Source organism: Mesocricetus auratus, unplaced genomic scaffold (genome assembly GCF_017639785.1).
Source record: "Mesocricetus auratus isolate SY011 unplaced genomic scaffold, BCM_Maur_2.0 Super-Scaffold_100007, whole genome shotgun sequence".
Taxonomy (NCBI): domain Eukaryota; kingdom Metazoa; phylum Chordata; class Mammalia; order Rodentia; family Cricetidae; genus Mesocricetus; species Mesocricetus auratus.
Genome location: NW_024429191.1, coordinates 52370323 through 52388357, shown reverse-complemented (window position 1 = coordinate 52388357; position 18035 = coordinate 52370323). Strand labels below are relative to the sequence as shown.

Below are 18035 nucleotides of genomic sequence, written 5' to 3'. Positions count from 1 at the left end.
TAGTCAGCAGAAAAAATCTTGAAATTTGCAGGCAAATGGATAGCACTAGAAGAAACCATCCTGAATGAGGTAGCCCAGTCACAAAAAGACAAACATGGTAATGTACTCACTCATACATGGATTTTAGACATGGATCAAAGGTGTGCCAGCCTACAATCCCACCACCAGAGAGTCTGGGAAACAGGAAAGGACATAAGATAGATATGTATGGTACCCCAGAGAAGGGGAATGAGGCAAGATCTTCTGAGTAGATTAGGAGGGGGTGGGCCTGGGATCTAGGAAAAATAGAGAAGAGAAGGAGAGAGAAGGTTGGAGTTTGGCGGAACAAGAAGGTTAAGTTGGGGAAATTGAGGGGAGAACAGGATGAGAAAAACCATAACAGAGAGAGTCATTATAGGTTTGAGGAGAGATCTGGCACCAGTGAGATCTCTAACAATCTACAAGGATGACACCAACTAGCAAACTAAGCAATAGTGGAGAGACTACCCTAAATTGCCCATCCCTGATAATGAGTTTGAAGACTACTTTATCCTAGAATCTTCATCCAGTGACTGATGTAAGCAGAGGCAAACACCTATACCTAAACACTGAATTCCTGGAAACCAGTGACAGAGAGGGAGGAGTGATGAGCAAAGGGGTAAAGAATGGGCTGGTGAAACCAACAAACAGCTGACCTGATCAAGGAGGAACTCTTGGACCCCAGACCGACAGCTGGGATGTCAGCATAGGACTGATCCAGACCCCCTGAATGTGGGTATCAGTGAAGAGGCCTGGACAATCTATGGGGCCCTGGGCAGTAGATCATTATTTGTCCCTGGCATATAAATAGACTTTGAGTGTCCATACCACAAAGAGGGGTGCTCTCTCAGCCTAGACTCTTGGGGGAGGGCCTAGGCCCTTCCCTGAATGAAATGACAGACTCTGGATATCCTCTATGGGGAAGGGAGTAGGGATGGGGTTGAGGACTGGGGGGGGGATGGGAGAGTACAGGAGGAGGGAAGGGAGAGAGAGAACTGGGATTGACATGTGAATCAAGCTTGTTCCTAATTTTTAAAATGTAATAAAAAACTTAAAAAAGAATCCAACTTCTTTAAACACAAACCATTTACAGTTACAACAGTGATTTTCCAATAATCCATTCTTACCCTACTCAAATATCTAATCTGGATTATACATAAATCCTGACCATTCCATAAACTGGCAAACAGAGGATAAGCATACATCTGACTTTTTCTTCATTTCCACCTTCCTCTAAGAATATTCAGATTGCACCTAAGGGTCCTGAGCATATTTGTCCTAAATAGGTCCTGGGTAAATACGCAGGATCTGGACTTCTCTGGCTCCAGTGTCCCTGGGCCCAGAGATGACTAAAAGGAGACACATAAAAATGTATTGGCTGCAGAGGCTGTTCTTTCCTGTGCTTATAACAAGTAAAGGTGACCAGGATCAGAAATGCAGACTTATATATATCTTAAGTCACTATATATAAGTTGTCAGGAAGTACCTTACTGTCCTCCAACCTATGGATCTTGCATTTCCAGTTTTATGACACTGTAAGTAGCATTTTCTGGTATAACATTTCTTGGCCATTTCCATACTTTGCAAAAACTTAATCATACTGTAGAAATGCTTTGTTTCACTGTTGCATAGATAATCATTTTGGTAATGATGGGGTTATTACAATTACTTACTAGGCAAGTCCTTTTTCCATTTCAAATTAATAACAGCTCTATGGGATAGGGCAATGCAGGAGTTCTTTTTCTCTTTCAGATTTTTTTATTTAAATTAGAAACAAGCTTGTTTTACATGTCCATCCTAGTTCCCTCTCCTTCCCCTCCTACCTTGCCCTCCACCAACCTCCTATCACATACTCTCTCTGCTCCCCAGGGAGGGTGAGGCTTTCCATGGGGCATCTTCAAAATCTGTCACATCATTTGGAGCAGGGCCTAGACCCTCCCACATGTGTCTAGCCTGAGAGAGTATTCCTCTATGTGGAATGGGTTCCCAAAGTCCATTCATATACAAGGGATGAATACTGATCCACTCCCTGAGGCCCCAAAATTTGCCCAGGCCTCCTAAATGACACACAGGATCAGGAGGTCTAGGTTGGTCCTAACTGGATTCCCAGGTATCAGTCTTAGGTCCCTGAGCTCCCCCCTGTTCAGATCAGCTGTTCCTGTGGGTTTCTACATCCTGATCTTGACCACCATATTCAAACAATACATATTCACTAACCCAGCCCAACAGAAAGTACTGGAAGGAAAACTCCAACCTAAGGAAATAAACTACACTCACAAAACAGACAATAGATAATCCCACTTTACCACAGTCAAAAGAAAAAGAGGGGTAAATCCACACACAATACCAACAACAACAACAAATCCAAAACAAACAAGAATTAACACCCAATGGCCCTTAATTCCCCTCAATGCAGCAATTTTTAATCCTTCTTTTAGTATGTCTTTAGCTTTGGAACATTAGTAAACTTTGAATACATCTATCAAAAGGAGTTTGATCTTTACTTCAACCTTTTGAGCAGAGCATTGACATCTCCTGGGTGTCCATTTATAAAGTTGATTATCAGATTCATAACCATAATCAATGTTTCCAGAGAATCCCAGGTGAGTTGCATGTATATTAACTGATAGAATGATTTCCACTGGGGATTCTCATGTGCTCTTCAGGTCAGTAATTGTGAGTTCAACAATAGAAGAAATTAAGTTCATTAGGTCAGCAGCAACAAGCTTCACAGGTGACTTCTGCCTTGTAATTTCTGCATGTGAGCCTCCATAAAACATGGGACCCATTCATTCACAGAATAAGAATAATTCTGAGAAAGTAGATGCACGATTTCACCAATATTATCCTCCCATTGTTACCAAACATAGCATCCAAGTGTTAAACGTTACTGCACCTGCACTAATGAGCATCAGCAGGATGAAGACCCCAGCAGCAAGGCTCAGTCAGATATGGAAGGATTTCCCGCATCTCTGTGTGTCATCCATTTTCTTCATTTTTTTCAGGTAGAGTCTTTGGCATGCAAGGTAGCTACAGTACCACTGAGCTAAATACCCCACCCCTGCCTCCCCATGTATTTGTGCTACTCCTTAACTTCTTTGCCAACTCTGATATACATTGGGGCTCATTAGACAGAATTATTTAGGAAAAAGAGGAACAGGACAAGGAACTGTTCTAAAGATACAACCTACACAATTGGGAATTTGTAAGTCCAGTGCTGCAGACCCAAGTCCCTGGGAAGAGTAGAGGTACAGTCTCAAATCCAAGGCAGTCTGGATGTAGTTTCCAAGGAGCTTCACTTTTTCTGATTCTTCTGCCAATTGCTAATATGAAGCTAGCCACATTATGAACAATTAGAGTTATTTTACTCTGATTTAATATTAATTACTGACTTAAATGTTAACAGTGTAAAACACCATCATAGACATTTCCAGAACTATAATTTGACCAAAATTGTAATCAGGACCTAGACCAGATTAGGTAATAACTAACTATCGAGTTATGTATGGATAACTGAAGATGAAGTCAAAAGAAGGATAAAAATAACTTCTAGTTTAAAATATGTTAATTGTATTTCTTTTCCTGCACACTATCAGTGGAGTCATATGAAATGAAGCATAAACATTTTGAGTCATTAGTATTATTGAAAAGAGTATTGCATTTTATTCACCCCTAATACTTTCCATGAAGACATATCTACATCTATAAAACTAATCACAACCTATCAAATTTTCATTCTAAACTGTCAAGTTTAATGCATTTGTATTCTGGGGAGATTGAAGAAGAGAAATTATTTGGATTTGATGCACATATCTGCCATAGACCAACCCAGCCAGGTATGGGGGGTCCCTGTGATGAGGGTTCTTGAAGACTAGGTGGATAAGGATTCGGTGGTGACAAACAGAAACAAACACAGAGCAGTTTGAATCTGAGTGTATTTTGCCGTTCTCAAGCAAGGCTTTTTATAACGAAAACAAATATCATCTCAGGGGTTGTTTTGAACGAAGCAATACCCAAATGACATCATCATTACTAGGCACAAACACACAACTTATCCAACAATAGATCAGAAAATCACATTCAGGGCTAACCACAGCTAGCCACCTATTTCTAAAATCAGGTTAATAAAATTTTTATGGTCTGTTAATGTTGAAACCTGCTACCTAAGTCACAATTGTTTGATATCTGTTACCTAGTTTTTGTGAGTCTTTGACTTTTTCTTATTAAAAACTTTCTTTATCAAATATTAAAACCACTCTCAATCACACATGTACAGCCATATGAAATTTTATTGTTGGGAAAGTTTTTGTTAATACTATTACTATTTACTTATGTGAATGATTCGAAAAGCACTGGTTTTCCTGAAGACGAGGTCATGGTCAGTGACCATGTCTCTGGGAATGGTTTCTCATTTATATTTTTGTTTAAAATATCAGAATAGGTTTTTAGGAACATTTTGTTAATATGAGAAAAGAATAGAACAGAGATTTCTATGAAAACTACAGCTCAGTATTTTTCTCTGGTCGAGAGTTCCACAACCCTTTCCAGACCTCTTTCTTTGGAAGTTAGCGCCTCAGTCTGTGGAACATGTCTCACAGAATCTATTGGATTTGGTGTGGCACGTATCTGCATTAAATTTGAAAAAGTGTTTGTCTCTGGCTACAGCCGAGTCAGGAAATCTTCATGGGCACTGGGTCATGCTCAGGAATAGTGGGCCTTGCTGCAAGATGAGTGCAGCAGTGGCCTTTCTGGCATGAAGTAAAGACTGTGGCAACAACAGCTGTGAACCAGTAGAAAGGGACATAGGTAGATGTTAGATGAGTACAAAATCCTGAGGGAACATGACAGCACGTCTAATTGTGTGTAGGGACATAAAGAAAGTTTAATTTAGCATATGGCATTTCATGGTTTGGAAACATAAGTGGGAAAAGCCATGTCACAGAGAAGAACATGTAATGGGCAAAAAGAACATCAAATCAGAAATGATGGAGGCACAAAATCTAGTTTGAAATACAGTATTGCTGAAAAGGAGAGCAGGTACCCTGTGAGGCCACATTGTAAAAATTGGTACAAGTTAGCCGGGCATTGGTGGCGCATGCCTTTAATCCCAGCATTCAGGAGGCAGAGGCAGGTGGATCTCTGTGAGTTCGAGGCCAGCCTGATCTACAGAGCGAGTTCCAGGACAGCCTCCAAAACAATACAGAGAAACCCTGTCTCTAGAAACCAAAAACAAAAAAAAAAAACAAACAAAAAAAAAAACGGTTCAAGTCACAAAAGCAAGCTTCATTTGTGCATGTGATAGGAATTTTGTCCTTAAGAACAAAAAGGTCGTCTTGAAATGAAACAGAAAAAAGAGATCTGTATTTCCATCTCAGAATGGGAGTGTGTTAAACAAACTGAAGAAAATAGTGTTGAGACATGGAACACGTGTTGGAATTGAATTCTGAATTCAGTTTTTCAGGAAAGAAATGATGGCATCCCTTTCTAAGAATATGATTGGATGGTTTTTGACACCAGGATAAGAAATGGATGAAGATGAGAGACTATGTTATGTTAGATGGGAGGTCCAGGTAAGAAAAAAGAAACAATGCAATAAAACTCACATAATGGGCCTTGAATTTCTTTTATTATATTATGACAATCAAGAGAAGTGTGAAATACAAGATGTTGGGAGAAAGAGGAGTGAATTTATCTTGGGATGTATTGAGTCATAGATACCTATGAGAAAAAACAATGAGTTACTGACTTCTATAGGTTAAAGAGAGTCATCTATGTTTGACATTTAATTGGCAATATAATACATTGAAGTGTACGTGTTTTTCTTGGGCTCATATAGAGTTGTGAGGATTGGTGTACAAAAATAATTCAAGAAAATTCACAGAAAAAGAAAATACACAATTATGTGAACTATAGTTGCCTAGAATAAGCAGGACGTCAGGAAAGAGATATACCAACACATTTGCATATCATAAGTAATTAGTAGTGAGTAGGCAATGCTAAAATAGTAGGTTATGCTAAAGCATATTAAGAAAAGTCAATGATGGCTATAATGACAAAACATATTTGGATAAAGAGATTACAATTATTTTGAGGAGAGTAAGGTTAATTAATATTGAGTATGCAACAAACCACTGGTGTTACAGAAAAATGTCTGTTTTCACTGGGTCATGGAGATGGATGGGGAGTGTCAGCAGAGTATAAACAACAGGATTAGCATGTCATCATCTGTCAAAGTTAACTGAAGAATTCAAAAAAAAATGAAATATATTCTAAGCCATAGTGAAGTACAAAATATACAAATTAAGAATAGGAAAAATAAAAATATTCTTGCTAAATGAGACAAAGGAGTGGAATTTAAATATGATCTCACACAGGCTCAACTACTAGAAGGTTAAGAAATTGGTCATTTTTATCTTTCATTCATTGGAGGCAGATCATGACTGGAAACAACCAAATTGACATTTCTCTCTTCCTCCTCCTGGGCTTGCCCATTACCCCAGAGCACCAGCACCTGTTCTATACCCTGTTCCTAGCCATGTACCTCACCACTGTTCTGGGGAACCTCATCATCATCCTCATTCAACTGGACTCTCATCTCCACACACCCATGCACTTGTTTCTCAGCAACTTGTCCTTCTCTGACCTCTGCTTTTCTTCTGTCACAATGCCCAAATTCCTGAAGAACATGCAGATCCAGGACCCATCCATTCCCTATGTAGAATTTCTGATACAAATGTACTTTTTAATAGTTTTTGGAGACATGGAGAGTTTCCTTCTTGTGGTCATGGACTGTGACTGGTATATGGCCATCTGCTTCCTATTTTACTACACAGTATCATGAGTCCCAAGCTCTGTGCTAGTCTACTGATGCTACTGTAGATGCTGACTGCATTCCTGCTCATAGACAGTTTGTCTTTTATGACAACAAGGTGATTCTTCACTTTTTCAGTGAACTCTGTTCTCCTAAAGCTGTCCTGATCAAATATTTATGTTAATGAGTTGATATTAATCATGAATGGACTCACTGTTAAAATACCATTCCTACTCATTGTTGGGTCCTATGCAAGGATTGTACCCCACATTCTCAAGGTCTTTTATACCCAGAGCATCCAACAAGGTCTTCTATACCTGTGGTTCCCACCTGTTTGTGATGTCTCTGTTCTATGGGACAATTATTTGTCTGTACTTATGTCCAGTAGCTAATAACTTTATGGTGAAGGAGATTATCCTGGCCATGATGTACACAGTGGTGACACCCATACAGAATCCCTTCATCTACAGCCTAGGAAACAGAGACATGAAGGGGGCACTAAGAAGAGTTATCTGCAGTAAGAAAAAATCTTTGTAATGTTAACACAGGATTTTTTTTACTAATTCTGTGTAATAAATGTAATGATGTTAATATTTTATGTCAGATGTCATTCCTTATGAAAGGGCATGCTACATAACTGTTCAGTACACAAAAGTAGGATTGTCTTTGATATCTGGACATATCTTCCTTCTTACTTCACATGAGCAATATTAGAAATGCATAGTGAAAGAGTTACTGTCTAATATGATCTCCACTCCTTACAACATTTTGTCATCTTACCCTGATTGTGATATTGACTGGTATGTCAGTTAAAGTAGTATAAAAAATAGATTTATGACACTTGATAATTATGAATTCTCTCCACAACCCAGCTTCCTTATAACATTTCCTAAAGGTTCTCCCACACTGATTTTGACATCATTTTTTTCAGTTAGCTTCCACTATTGCATTCATATCTTTGTTATCTTTCCTGATTAGTCTTCACCCTAAACATATTTATAGAAATTGTTTTGAATAATTATCATTTGCATAATGTTATCTTATTCTGAAATTGACTAATAACCAGGGACCATTCAATTTACTTCTTTAATATGCAGGAAAGAAAACTAGAAGCTGGTACTGCCTCGTGTATGTTTGCGCCAATTCAGATGGAGAAACTCTGTTACATCAAGGGCCACGATAGCCACCAGAAGTCAAGGTTCCAACTCAGATGGAAACTCCCTCCTGGACCACAGGTTAAACCTGCTGACAAAACTCCAAGCTACACAGACCAGAAGACCAGAGAGGAAACAGAAAAAAAGGAACAAAAACAAACATCCAACAAAGAAAAACTCAGAAATTGGCACCTATAGTCACTACAAAACACAGATACTTATACACAAGTATAAAAATACAACCAAAAACAACCAGGGTAATATGTCACCACTGAAGTCTATCATATTACACCAAGCCCTTAGAATTTCAGCAAAGATGAAGTACAAGAAAAATGCCTTAAAATCAACTTTATGAACACAATGGGGGTCCTTAGAGAGGAAATGAATAAATACCTTTAAGAAATTGAAGAAAGCTGAGCAGTGGTGGCACATGCCTTAAGCACTCAGGAGGCAGAGGCAGGTGGATCTCTGTGAGTTTGAGACCAGCCTGGTCTACAAGAGCTAGTTCCAGGACAGTCTCCAAAGCCACAGAGAAAACCTGCCTCGAAAAACCAAAAAAAAAAAACAAACAAAAAAACAAAACAAAAAAAGAAATCAAAGAAAATGATAAAAATGGAAGAAATGAATCCATTTTAAAAATTCAAGAAAAACAAACAGATGAAAAATAATGAGATTGTTCAAGGCCTGAAAATGGAAATAATAACCATAAAAAACATAAACTGGTAGAAATCTAGAAATGGAAAATCAATGTAAGTGAACAGGAAGCATAGATGCATGAACAACACAATACAAGAGATGGATAAAAGAATCTCTGGAAGGCAGCTATGCTCACCACTATACCACCAACGCAAGAATCTCTGGTGTTGAAGACATGACAAAAAAGATACATTAGTCAAAGAAGCTGCTGAATCTAAAAACTTCCAGGCATAAAACATCCAGGAAATCTAGAATGAAAGCCCAACTGTAAGAACAGTAGGAACAGAAGAAAGAAAATATTCCCAACTCACAAGCCCAGAAAATAATTTCAACAAGGTCATAGAAGAAAAATTTACTAACCTAAAGAAGGAGATGCCAATAAAGGTAAGAGAAAGACACGTAACAACTAGATTGGACCAGAAAAGAAAGTCCCCTTGCCAGATAACAGCTAAAACAGTAAACATTCAGAATAAAAAAGAATATTAAAATCTCCAAGGGAAAAGATTTAGTAACATATAAAGGTAGACATATTATAATTAAACCTAACTTCTCAGTAGAGACTCTAAAACAAAGAAGGGCCTGGACAGATATCCTACAGATTCTAAGAGATGCCAGTGCAGACTACTACACTTAGCAAAGCTATCAATCACCATGGATTCAGAAAACAAGACATTCCATGAGAAAGTCAATTTCAAACAATTTCTGTCTACAAATCAGGCCTACAGAAGACACTGGAAAGAGAACTCCAAACTAAGATTACTAACTACACCAATGAAATTACAGGAAATACATAATCACTCACATCAAAATCAAAATGAGGGAAGCACTCACACACACACACACACACACACACACATTTGCACAGCAACACCAACAACAAAATAACAGGAATTAACAATCATTATTCAAGATCTCACTCAACATCAACGGACTCAGTTTCCCAGTTAAAAAAATCCACCGACTAAAAGAATGGGTGCGAAAACAGAATCTGTCCTTCTACTGCATACAAGGACCACACCTCCACATCAAGGATAGGCATTAGCTCACATTAAAAGGTTGGAAAAAAGATTTTCCAAGCAAATGGATGAAAGAAGCAAGCAAATATAGCCATGCTAATACCTAACAAAATAGACTTCAAACCAAAATAAATCTAAAAGGATGGAGAAGGACTCTTCGTACTCAAAAAAAGAAAAATCCACCAAAATGATCTTTCAATTCTTAACATTTATGACCCAAATGCAACGATGTTCATGTTTATAATGGAAACTTTACTAAAGCTTAAAAGACACATTGACCCTCACACATTGCAGAAGATTGCAATATCCCAACTCACCAACATACAGTTTATACAGACAAAAACTACACAGAGAACTACTGGAGCTAACAGACATTATGATCCCAAATGGGCCTAACAGATATCCACAGAATATTTCACCCAAACACAAAAAAAACCATAATTTCTCAACACCTCACAGAACTTCATCCAAAATTGACCACATAGACAGTCACAAAGCAAGTGTCAGCAGCCATAAGAAAACTGAAATAACACCCTGAATCCTGTCAGACCACCACAGATTAAAGATGGATTGAAACAACAGAATGCCTACAAACTCATAGAAATTGAGTATCAAGGATAGACATTAACTCAGAGTAAGATTATAAAAAGATTTTCTGAGCAAATGAAACTAAGAACCAAGCTAATGTAGCCAAGTCAATACCAAACAAAATATACTTCTAACCGAAATGGATTAATAAATGACTGTGGAGTCAAGGCAGAAATTAAAGACTGCCTAGAATTCAATGAAAATGAATACACAATATACCCAAATTTTTTTTGGTTTTTCGAGACAGGGTTTCTCTGTATTGTTTTGGAGGCTGTCAGTCCAGCCTGGCCTCGAACTCATAGAGATCCGCCTGCCTCTGCCTCCCGAGTGCTGGGATTAAAGGCGTGCGCCACCACCACCCGGCCAATATACCCAAATTTATGTGACATAATGAATGCAGTGGTAAGAGAAAAATGCCTACATAAAGAAATTGATCTCATTCTAACAGCTTAACAGCACACCTGAAAGCTCTCAAATAAAAAGAAGCAAGCACACCCAAGAGGAGTAGATAGCAGGAAATAATAAAACTGAGGGTGAAATCAGTAATATTGATTGGAACAAAGGAAAATATACAATCAATGAAACATATTTACTATTGTAAATAGTACACTGCATATGTACTATTTATGTATGATATTATATAATATGGAGATTTATATGTATATCTAAAATATACACAAAAGTATACAATAAATACCCATTGGTAAAGCCTTAAAAAATCAATGAAACAAAGAGTTTTCTTTGCAAAACTCAACAAGCTAGGCAAACCTTTCTCCAAACTAAATAAAAGAAAGAGAGAATACCCAAATTTAAATAAATCAGAAACAAAAAGGGGGAGAAAATAATAGATACCTAGGAAATCCAAAAGAAAAGTGTTCCTTCTGTTTATATTTTTGCAAAATAATTTGAGCAGTATTGCTATTAGTTCTTCTTTGAAAGTCTGGTAGAAGTCTGCACTGAAAACATTTGGCCCTGGTATAGTTTTGGTTGGGAGATTTTGATGACTGCTTCTATTTCATTAGAGGGTTATAGGTCTATTTAAATTGCTTATCTGTTCTTGATTTAACTTTGGTAAGTTATATCTATCCAGAAAATTGTCCATTTCCTTTAAATTTTCCAATTTAGTGTTGTGCATGTTTTCAAAGTATGACCTGATGATTCTCTGGGTTTGCTCAGTGTCTGTTGTTACGGCCCCTTTTCATTTATGAAAATGGGGTACAGATCTGAACAAAGATCACTCAACAGAGGAAACTTGGATGGCATGGAAACACTTAAAGAAAAGTTCAACATCCTTGGCTATTAAACATGCGATATACTTGCCATAGTCCTGATTTCATATACTGACACATACAGAAAGTTGGCTGATGAAGTTTAAGTTTTCCAGAAGGTTGTATATCTGCACTAAGTCTTTTGGAGGTAATCTGTCCTGTTGAATTGAGATGCTGTCCTTGGAAGTCTATCCAGTGTGTGTGATTTTCTAAGATCTCACTCTACTTAAAAACTATTGGATGGGCTGGAAATATGGATCAGCCAATCAAGGCTAGGCTCAAAATCAAAAATATAAAAACTTCTGGTTACTTCCTTTATGGGATTTTGTTGTATGACACACTTTAAGTCATTAACAATGAGAATAAGGTCTAATAATTTGGGGTGGTTTTTCCAGTCACCCATATGCACTTCTCCCCCTAAGAAAGTGGGGTTCAGTCAAGCAGAAATCCTGATCATTACATGAACAGTCAATGAGAATGCATCCTTCCATTCTTTTTTGGCTTCTGGTTGCTGTTATTTGCTTATGTGTTTTGCTTGTTGTTTACATTCTACTTTCCCTATATGTAGGAAGGAGTGATTGGTGACTGTAATTGGTCTCCACTAGAGATCCCTGAGGTAAATTGACCCTAGAAAGGACCTAGGTAATTACTATGTCATTAATTATTTATACAGGATCTGGACTCCTCTGGGATATAGAGCTTGTAAGGCCAGGGGATACCAGTAGGGGGTTGTGACTAGGGATGGTGCAGATAGGTGATGAGTACAGAGGTCACTAGTTCCTGCAAATGCAAATAAATGAAGGTGAGCTGAATAGTGAACTAGAAACTTTGACTAAGCCTCAGCAGATCTGGGTAAATTCAGGGAAAAAAGTGTCTTGCTGTCAATCCACATAAATTTCCAGTGTGAATCAAGACATTTTTCCAGGTATGATATTCTTTTTATCTCTGTCTCCCAAGACTTCACCACAGTGAAAAGTTATTTGTTTCATGACCATCATATAACTGCTCTCATATGGATGGGTTCATTACAATTATTCATTATGCAATTTTCTCTCAATATCATACCATTTCAACACAAGAGAAGCGCTGTGAGATGGAGTTCACTGCTGTAGTGTGGTATGGCTATTTACTATACTTTCCCCTGTGGGGTCTTAACAAACTCTGAGCAATGTCCTATCCAAGATGATGATTGGTTTTTTATTTGTACAAGTTCACAAACCTGTGTTTTAGTGGTAACATCTGTGATTGCTCCTAAGCACATTCCATGAAGAATGACATTAATATCATCTGGGTGTTCGTGTAAAACATACAGTGAAAGCTACTCAAACAAAATCAGTACTGATAGAGAATCTTAAATGTCCAAAACATAAGAAACACATTCCTTTGGGATTTTTATGTGCTGTTTATTTTGAGAATGGTGGACTTAACATCTAAAGAAAGGATGAAGTCCATTGACCCATCAGTGGTAACAGTTGATGCTATTACTCTGGATGTAGTCTTTGCAAACATGTCTACCTAACACAAAGGTACTGTTCATTTACAGGAGAAAGAGAAACTGAGCACAATGACACATGCCTGTAATACCAGTGCTTGTGAAGCAGAGGCAGGAGTGCTGCTTGTTTGAGGTCAGTCTTGTATACATAAGGAGCTCATCTTTTTAAATGTTCCATGATACTTTTCCTGAATGTTTTCCTCCTCTGCCATGCTAATCTATAATATCTAAGTGTGCAAACTCTTAACTTGGCTGTATTAAACACAGTCGGTCTGTGCAGATACAATCAGTCGGACTTGGTTGTTCTATTTAAGAGAAGGTGTCTCAGATCTCTTGATGTTTCTGCTCCTTCCAGGTGATAAATTGGTTACCCAAGGTTGTCAATAATAAGATATTAACAAATATGTGTTTGTGTGGTGTGTGTGTGTGTGTGTGTGTGTGTGTGTGTGTCTGTCCATGCATGTGACTTAGTACACAGACTACCCAGTGCTGGAGGCTGATACGGTCAACATTTGAAGAAATGACTACACATTGGAGTCCTTGAGAAGGCTGGAGGTTACAGACTTGTATCGAAAGCAGGATATGAAAACTTTTCTGCATTATACTATCCTTTTCCTTTAATTCCTTAATATGATTGCATGAAGGTCATCATCTTATGAAGTGCTTGTTACTTTACTCAAAGTCTACAGATTAATTGACTGTTAGAATGCCATGGTGTAACTAGAAGAGAATGGTCAGGAGACAGGTGAACATAGACATGAACTGAGTCTGCTTCTATATTCCAGTCAAAGACAAGATGTGATCCTGATATATGAATATAATCTCACAAAGTGATGGATGATGTAGAAAGGTAATGAAGGGAGACTCTGTATAATGTATGACAGAAGTTTAAGGTAAGGAAAAATGAATGGATCAAAATTCACAGATCTCTGACTCATACATGAATTTCTTTAACTATACTATGGTATACTAGGGAAGTAAGAGAATGAGGAATGCTTTGGAAGACAACGAAGTGAAGACATGAATTTCACTTGGGGGTTTTGACCTCCTGATGGCTGTTATATGTGCAATGGAGGAAAGATGATTAGTGAACAGCATAGCAGAAATCAGTATGTTACAGAGACATTCATGCCTGAGTTTGAAATATTAATCTTAAATTATATAAAATTATGATGCTAAAGCTCAAAGCAGCCAGCCAGTAGCTCTTACTTCTACCAAGGCTGAATTGTAGATCCTGTCTTCCCTGTGACTGGAAACAACATCTCACATGAGAATCTTTGCTTCTTCCTTAAATACCTCTCTAGTACTGAGATTAAAGGCATGAGCTCTCTTTCCCTTTAAAAAAATTATGATGCTAAAGTTCATCCACTTTCTTCAAGAACATCAATATACAAAATTTCATAAGGCAAAGTGTAAGTGAACATTCAACAGTTACCCAGGATGTGCAGATAGAAGGAGAGAGGAGCATCATTCCACTTGGTGTCTCAGTAGAAATGCATAGAAATGTCTGGGAATGGATGAAAGATCAAAACATATTAAACAGAAATTGAGAAAATCACTAATGATTAGAATTATTACAGACATTTGGAATTTGAGGTTATAATTGTGATGATGACTTCCAGATCTTTTGTTGAAGAATACCTATTCTAGATATATGTTCACTTTTACTTTGAATTTTTAGGGACCATGACATTTTCTCATTAGGATACTGGAGATAAAGAAATAATAATGAACAACCAAACTGTAACCCCCAAGTTCCTCCTCCTGGGCCTGCCCATCTCCCCAGAGCACCAGCTCCTGTTCTATACCCTATTGCTGGCCATGTACCTCACCACTGTCCTGGGGAACTTCATCATCATCATCCTCATTCTACTGGACTCCCATCTCCACACACCCATGTACTTCTTTCTCAGCAACTTGTCCTTCTCTGACCTCTGCTTTTCCTCTGTCACAATGCCCAGATTGTTGCAGAACATGAAGAACCAGGACCCATACATCCCCTATGAAGGTTGTCTAACACAAATGTACTTTTTAATAGTTTTTGCAGCCATGGAAAGTTTCCTTCTTGTAGTCATGGCCTATGACCGCTATGTAGCCATCTGTTTCCCCCTTCACTACACCACCATCATGAGCCCCAAACTCTGTTTGTGTCTGATGGTGCTATGCTGGGTACTTGCCATGCTGTATTCCATGTTGCACACTCTACTCTTGGCTAGGTTGTCATTCTGTGAGAAAAATGTGATCCCCCAGTTTTTCTGTGACATATCTGCCTTGCTCAAGTTGGCCTGTTCTGACATTCATATTAATGAATTGATGATATTTATCATGGGAGGGCTTGTGACTGTCATCCCATTCTTACTCATCATTTTGTCCTATGTACAAATTGTCTGCTCCATCCTAAAGGTTTCATCCACTTGGGTTTTCCACAAGGTCTTCTCCACATGTGGCTCCCACCTGTGTGTAGTCTCACTGTTCTATGGGACAATTTTTGGTCTCTACATATTTCCATCAACTAATAATTCAACTGTGAAGGAGACTGCCATGGCCATGATGTACACAGTGGTGACTCCCATGCTGAATCCCTTCATCTACAGCCTGAGGAACAGAGATATAAAAGAGGCCCTGATAAGAGTTTTTTGGGAAAAGAAAATCTCTTTATAATAGTAACTCCGGGATTTCTTAATTTTTAAATTTTACCTAGTTAATATATTAATATTATAAAATCCATCTGTGAAATGAAACACATTCAATAACATACTACATAATATTTCCACTGCAAACAGGAGTTTTTCAAAGGAGTTCAGTTAGGGAATGGGACATTAATGACTCAGTGATGCTATCCTCTGTCTTTCAAGTGTCATTCTAGAAAGTTGTTAGATGAGAGTCACTGTTTTATCAGATTACCATTCCTTACATTCTTGTCATCAAAATGTTGTGATTTAATGGAAATTCCTGAATTGAATAAAATATAATTTTTAAATATGAATAAATGATATATCATGATCCTATGTTGATACTCATTAATCTTTTTGTTTATTCATTTTTTTCACTCATACCATACATTCTGACAACAGCTTCCATTCCCTCCACTTTTCCCAGTCCCTCAACAATTCCCACCTCTCTCTGATCCACTCTTCCTCCATTTCCCTTCAGAAAAAGAGCAGACTTTCTAGGTATATCAAGATGCAACAAGACTATGTACAAACCCTTATATCAAGTCTGGAAGAGGCAATTCAGTAAGAATAAGGGAATCCCAAGAGTAGAAAATGACTCACAGTCACCCCAACTCCTACTGTTAGGAGTCCCACAAAAACCACAAACTAAACAACCACAGCATGTATGCAGAGATCCTAGCACAGACTTATGCAGGCTCCATGATTGCTGTTTCCATCTCATAGTAGTTTTGATTTGAATTTACTTGATGATTAAGAGTTTCTCGGCCTTTTGGAATTCCTTTGTTGAGAATTCTCTGTTTCAAACTGAACTACATTTTTTAATTGGAATTTTTGGTTTGTTGGTGTCTAGAGTCTAGAGTTCTTGTATATTTTGGACATTAGTCCACTATCATGTGTGGAGTTTGCGAAAAGCTTTTCCCATTCTTTGGATGCTGGCTTGTCCTGTTAACAGTGCCATTTTCCTTCCAGAAGAAGATTTTCAGTTTCATGAGGTCTCATTTATTAATTGTTGATCTTAGTGTCCATGCTATTAGTGTTATAATCAGGAAGTTGTCTCCTGTGACAATGCATTCAAGGCTATCCCCTCCTTTCTCATCCGTCACATGCAATTTGTTCTTTAATGTTAAGATCTATGATCTCCTTGGTTTTGAGTATTGTGCTGGGTGACAAATATGGATCTATTTGTATTCTTCTACATAGTGACATCCAGGTAGACCAGCACCACATGTGGAAAATGTTTCCATATTCTGTTGTATATCTCTGGCATCTTTCTCAAAAATAAGGTGTCTGTATGTATATGGAATTCCGTCTGAGTCTTCAGTTCTATCAGTTCTTCAGTTGATCAACATATCTCTTTTTATGCCAAATAGCATATGGTTTTTGTTACTATATCACTATAGTACAGATGGAAATCAGTGATGGTGATACCTCCAGAACTTATTTGTGTGGGACTATTCTAGCTATCCTGGGATTTTATGCTTTCCCATATGAAACTGAGTAGTGTCCTTTTGAGGTCTGTAAAGAATTATGTTGGAATTTGAATAGGTATTGCTTTTGGCAGGATACCCATTTTTACTATGATAATTCTACCAATCCATGAGCATGGTAGATCTTTCCATTTTGTTATATCTTCTTTAGTTTCATTCTTCAAAGACTTGAAGTTTTTGTTATACAAGTCTTGGAATTGTGAGGGACAGGTGAGTATCTGAGATACTGGCAGAGGAGCCCTGATATCTAGGTACTATCCCATACCCCTGCCTCATACACAGCAGCCCCAGCAACCAAACAGCAGCACTCTCTCCCATCAACTATTCCCCACCACTACACTAGTATAGTATCCACCAGACCTCTTCCCACATCTGGAGGTACAGTGACCACCAGTGCCACATGCCCCAACTGTTCCTGGAGAAAGAGACCCTAACTACACCTGGAAGAAGAGCAACCAACAGAGCTGCAGACCCTGTACTGATTGGAGGAAGACATGTGTAGACAACAGTGTAAGAATACATTCAACAACACAAAAAGCAATATGATACCACCAGGACCACAACAAGACCTGAAAAGTCCAACACAGATGAAGCAGATGAAAAAGCCTTAAAATAGCTTTATGAGGATGATAGAGGACACTAAGGGAGAACTGAAAACTTCTCTTAAAGAAATGAAGAAAAAGACAAACAAAAATGAAAGAAATCAATAAATTCCTTAAAGAAAGCAAAGAAGAAAAAGAAAAAAATCCAACAATTCCAAGACTTGAAAATTGAAACAGAGCAATAAAGAACGCACATAGAAGAAATTCAGGAAATGGAAAATCTGGGTA

The 18035-nt window shown here is 37.9% G+C and overlaps 1 protein-coding gene and 1 pseudogene across 1 annotated transcript; both read left to right on the top strand.

The window, feature by feature from the left end:
* Positions 1-6454: 6454 nt before the first annotated feature.
* On the top strand, positions 6455-7366 carry LOC101831559 (annotated as a pseudogene).
* Positions 7367-14771: 7405 nt separating this feature from the next.
* On the top strand, positions 14772-15704 carry LOC101831833 (olfactory receptor 1468-like). Its single transcript, XM_013111570.1, has one exon. It carries the CDS (start codon positions 14772-14774, stop codon positions 15702-15704), a length of 933 nt encoding a protein of 310 aa, XP_012967024.1.
* Positions 15705-18035: the final 2331 nt, after the last annotated feature.

What these genes read in the sequence shown, in the direction of transcription:
- LOC101831833 (XM_013111570.1), top strand. Translation starts at nt 14,772, where the DNA reads ATGAACAACCAAACTGTAACCCCCAAGTTCCTCCTCCTGGGCCTGCCC.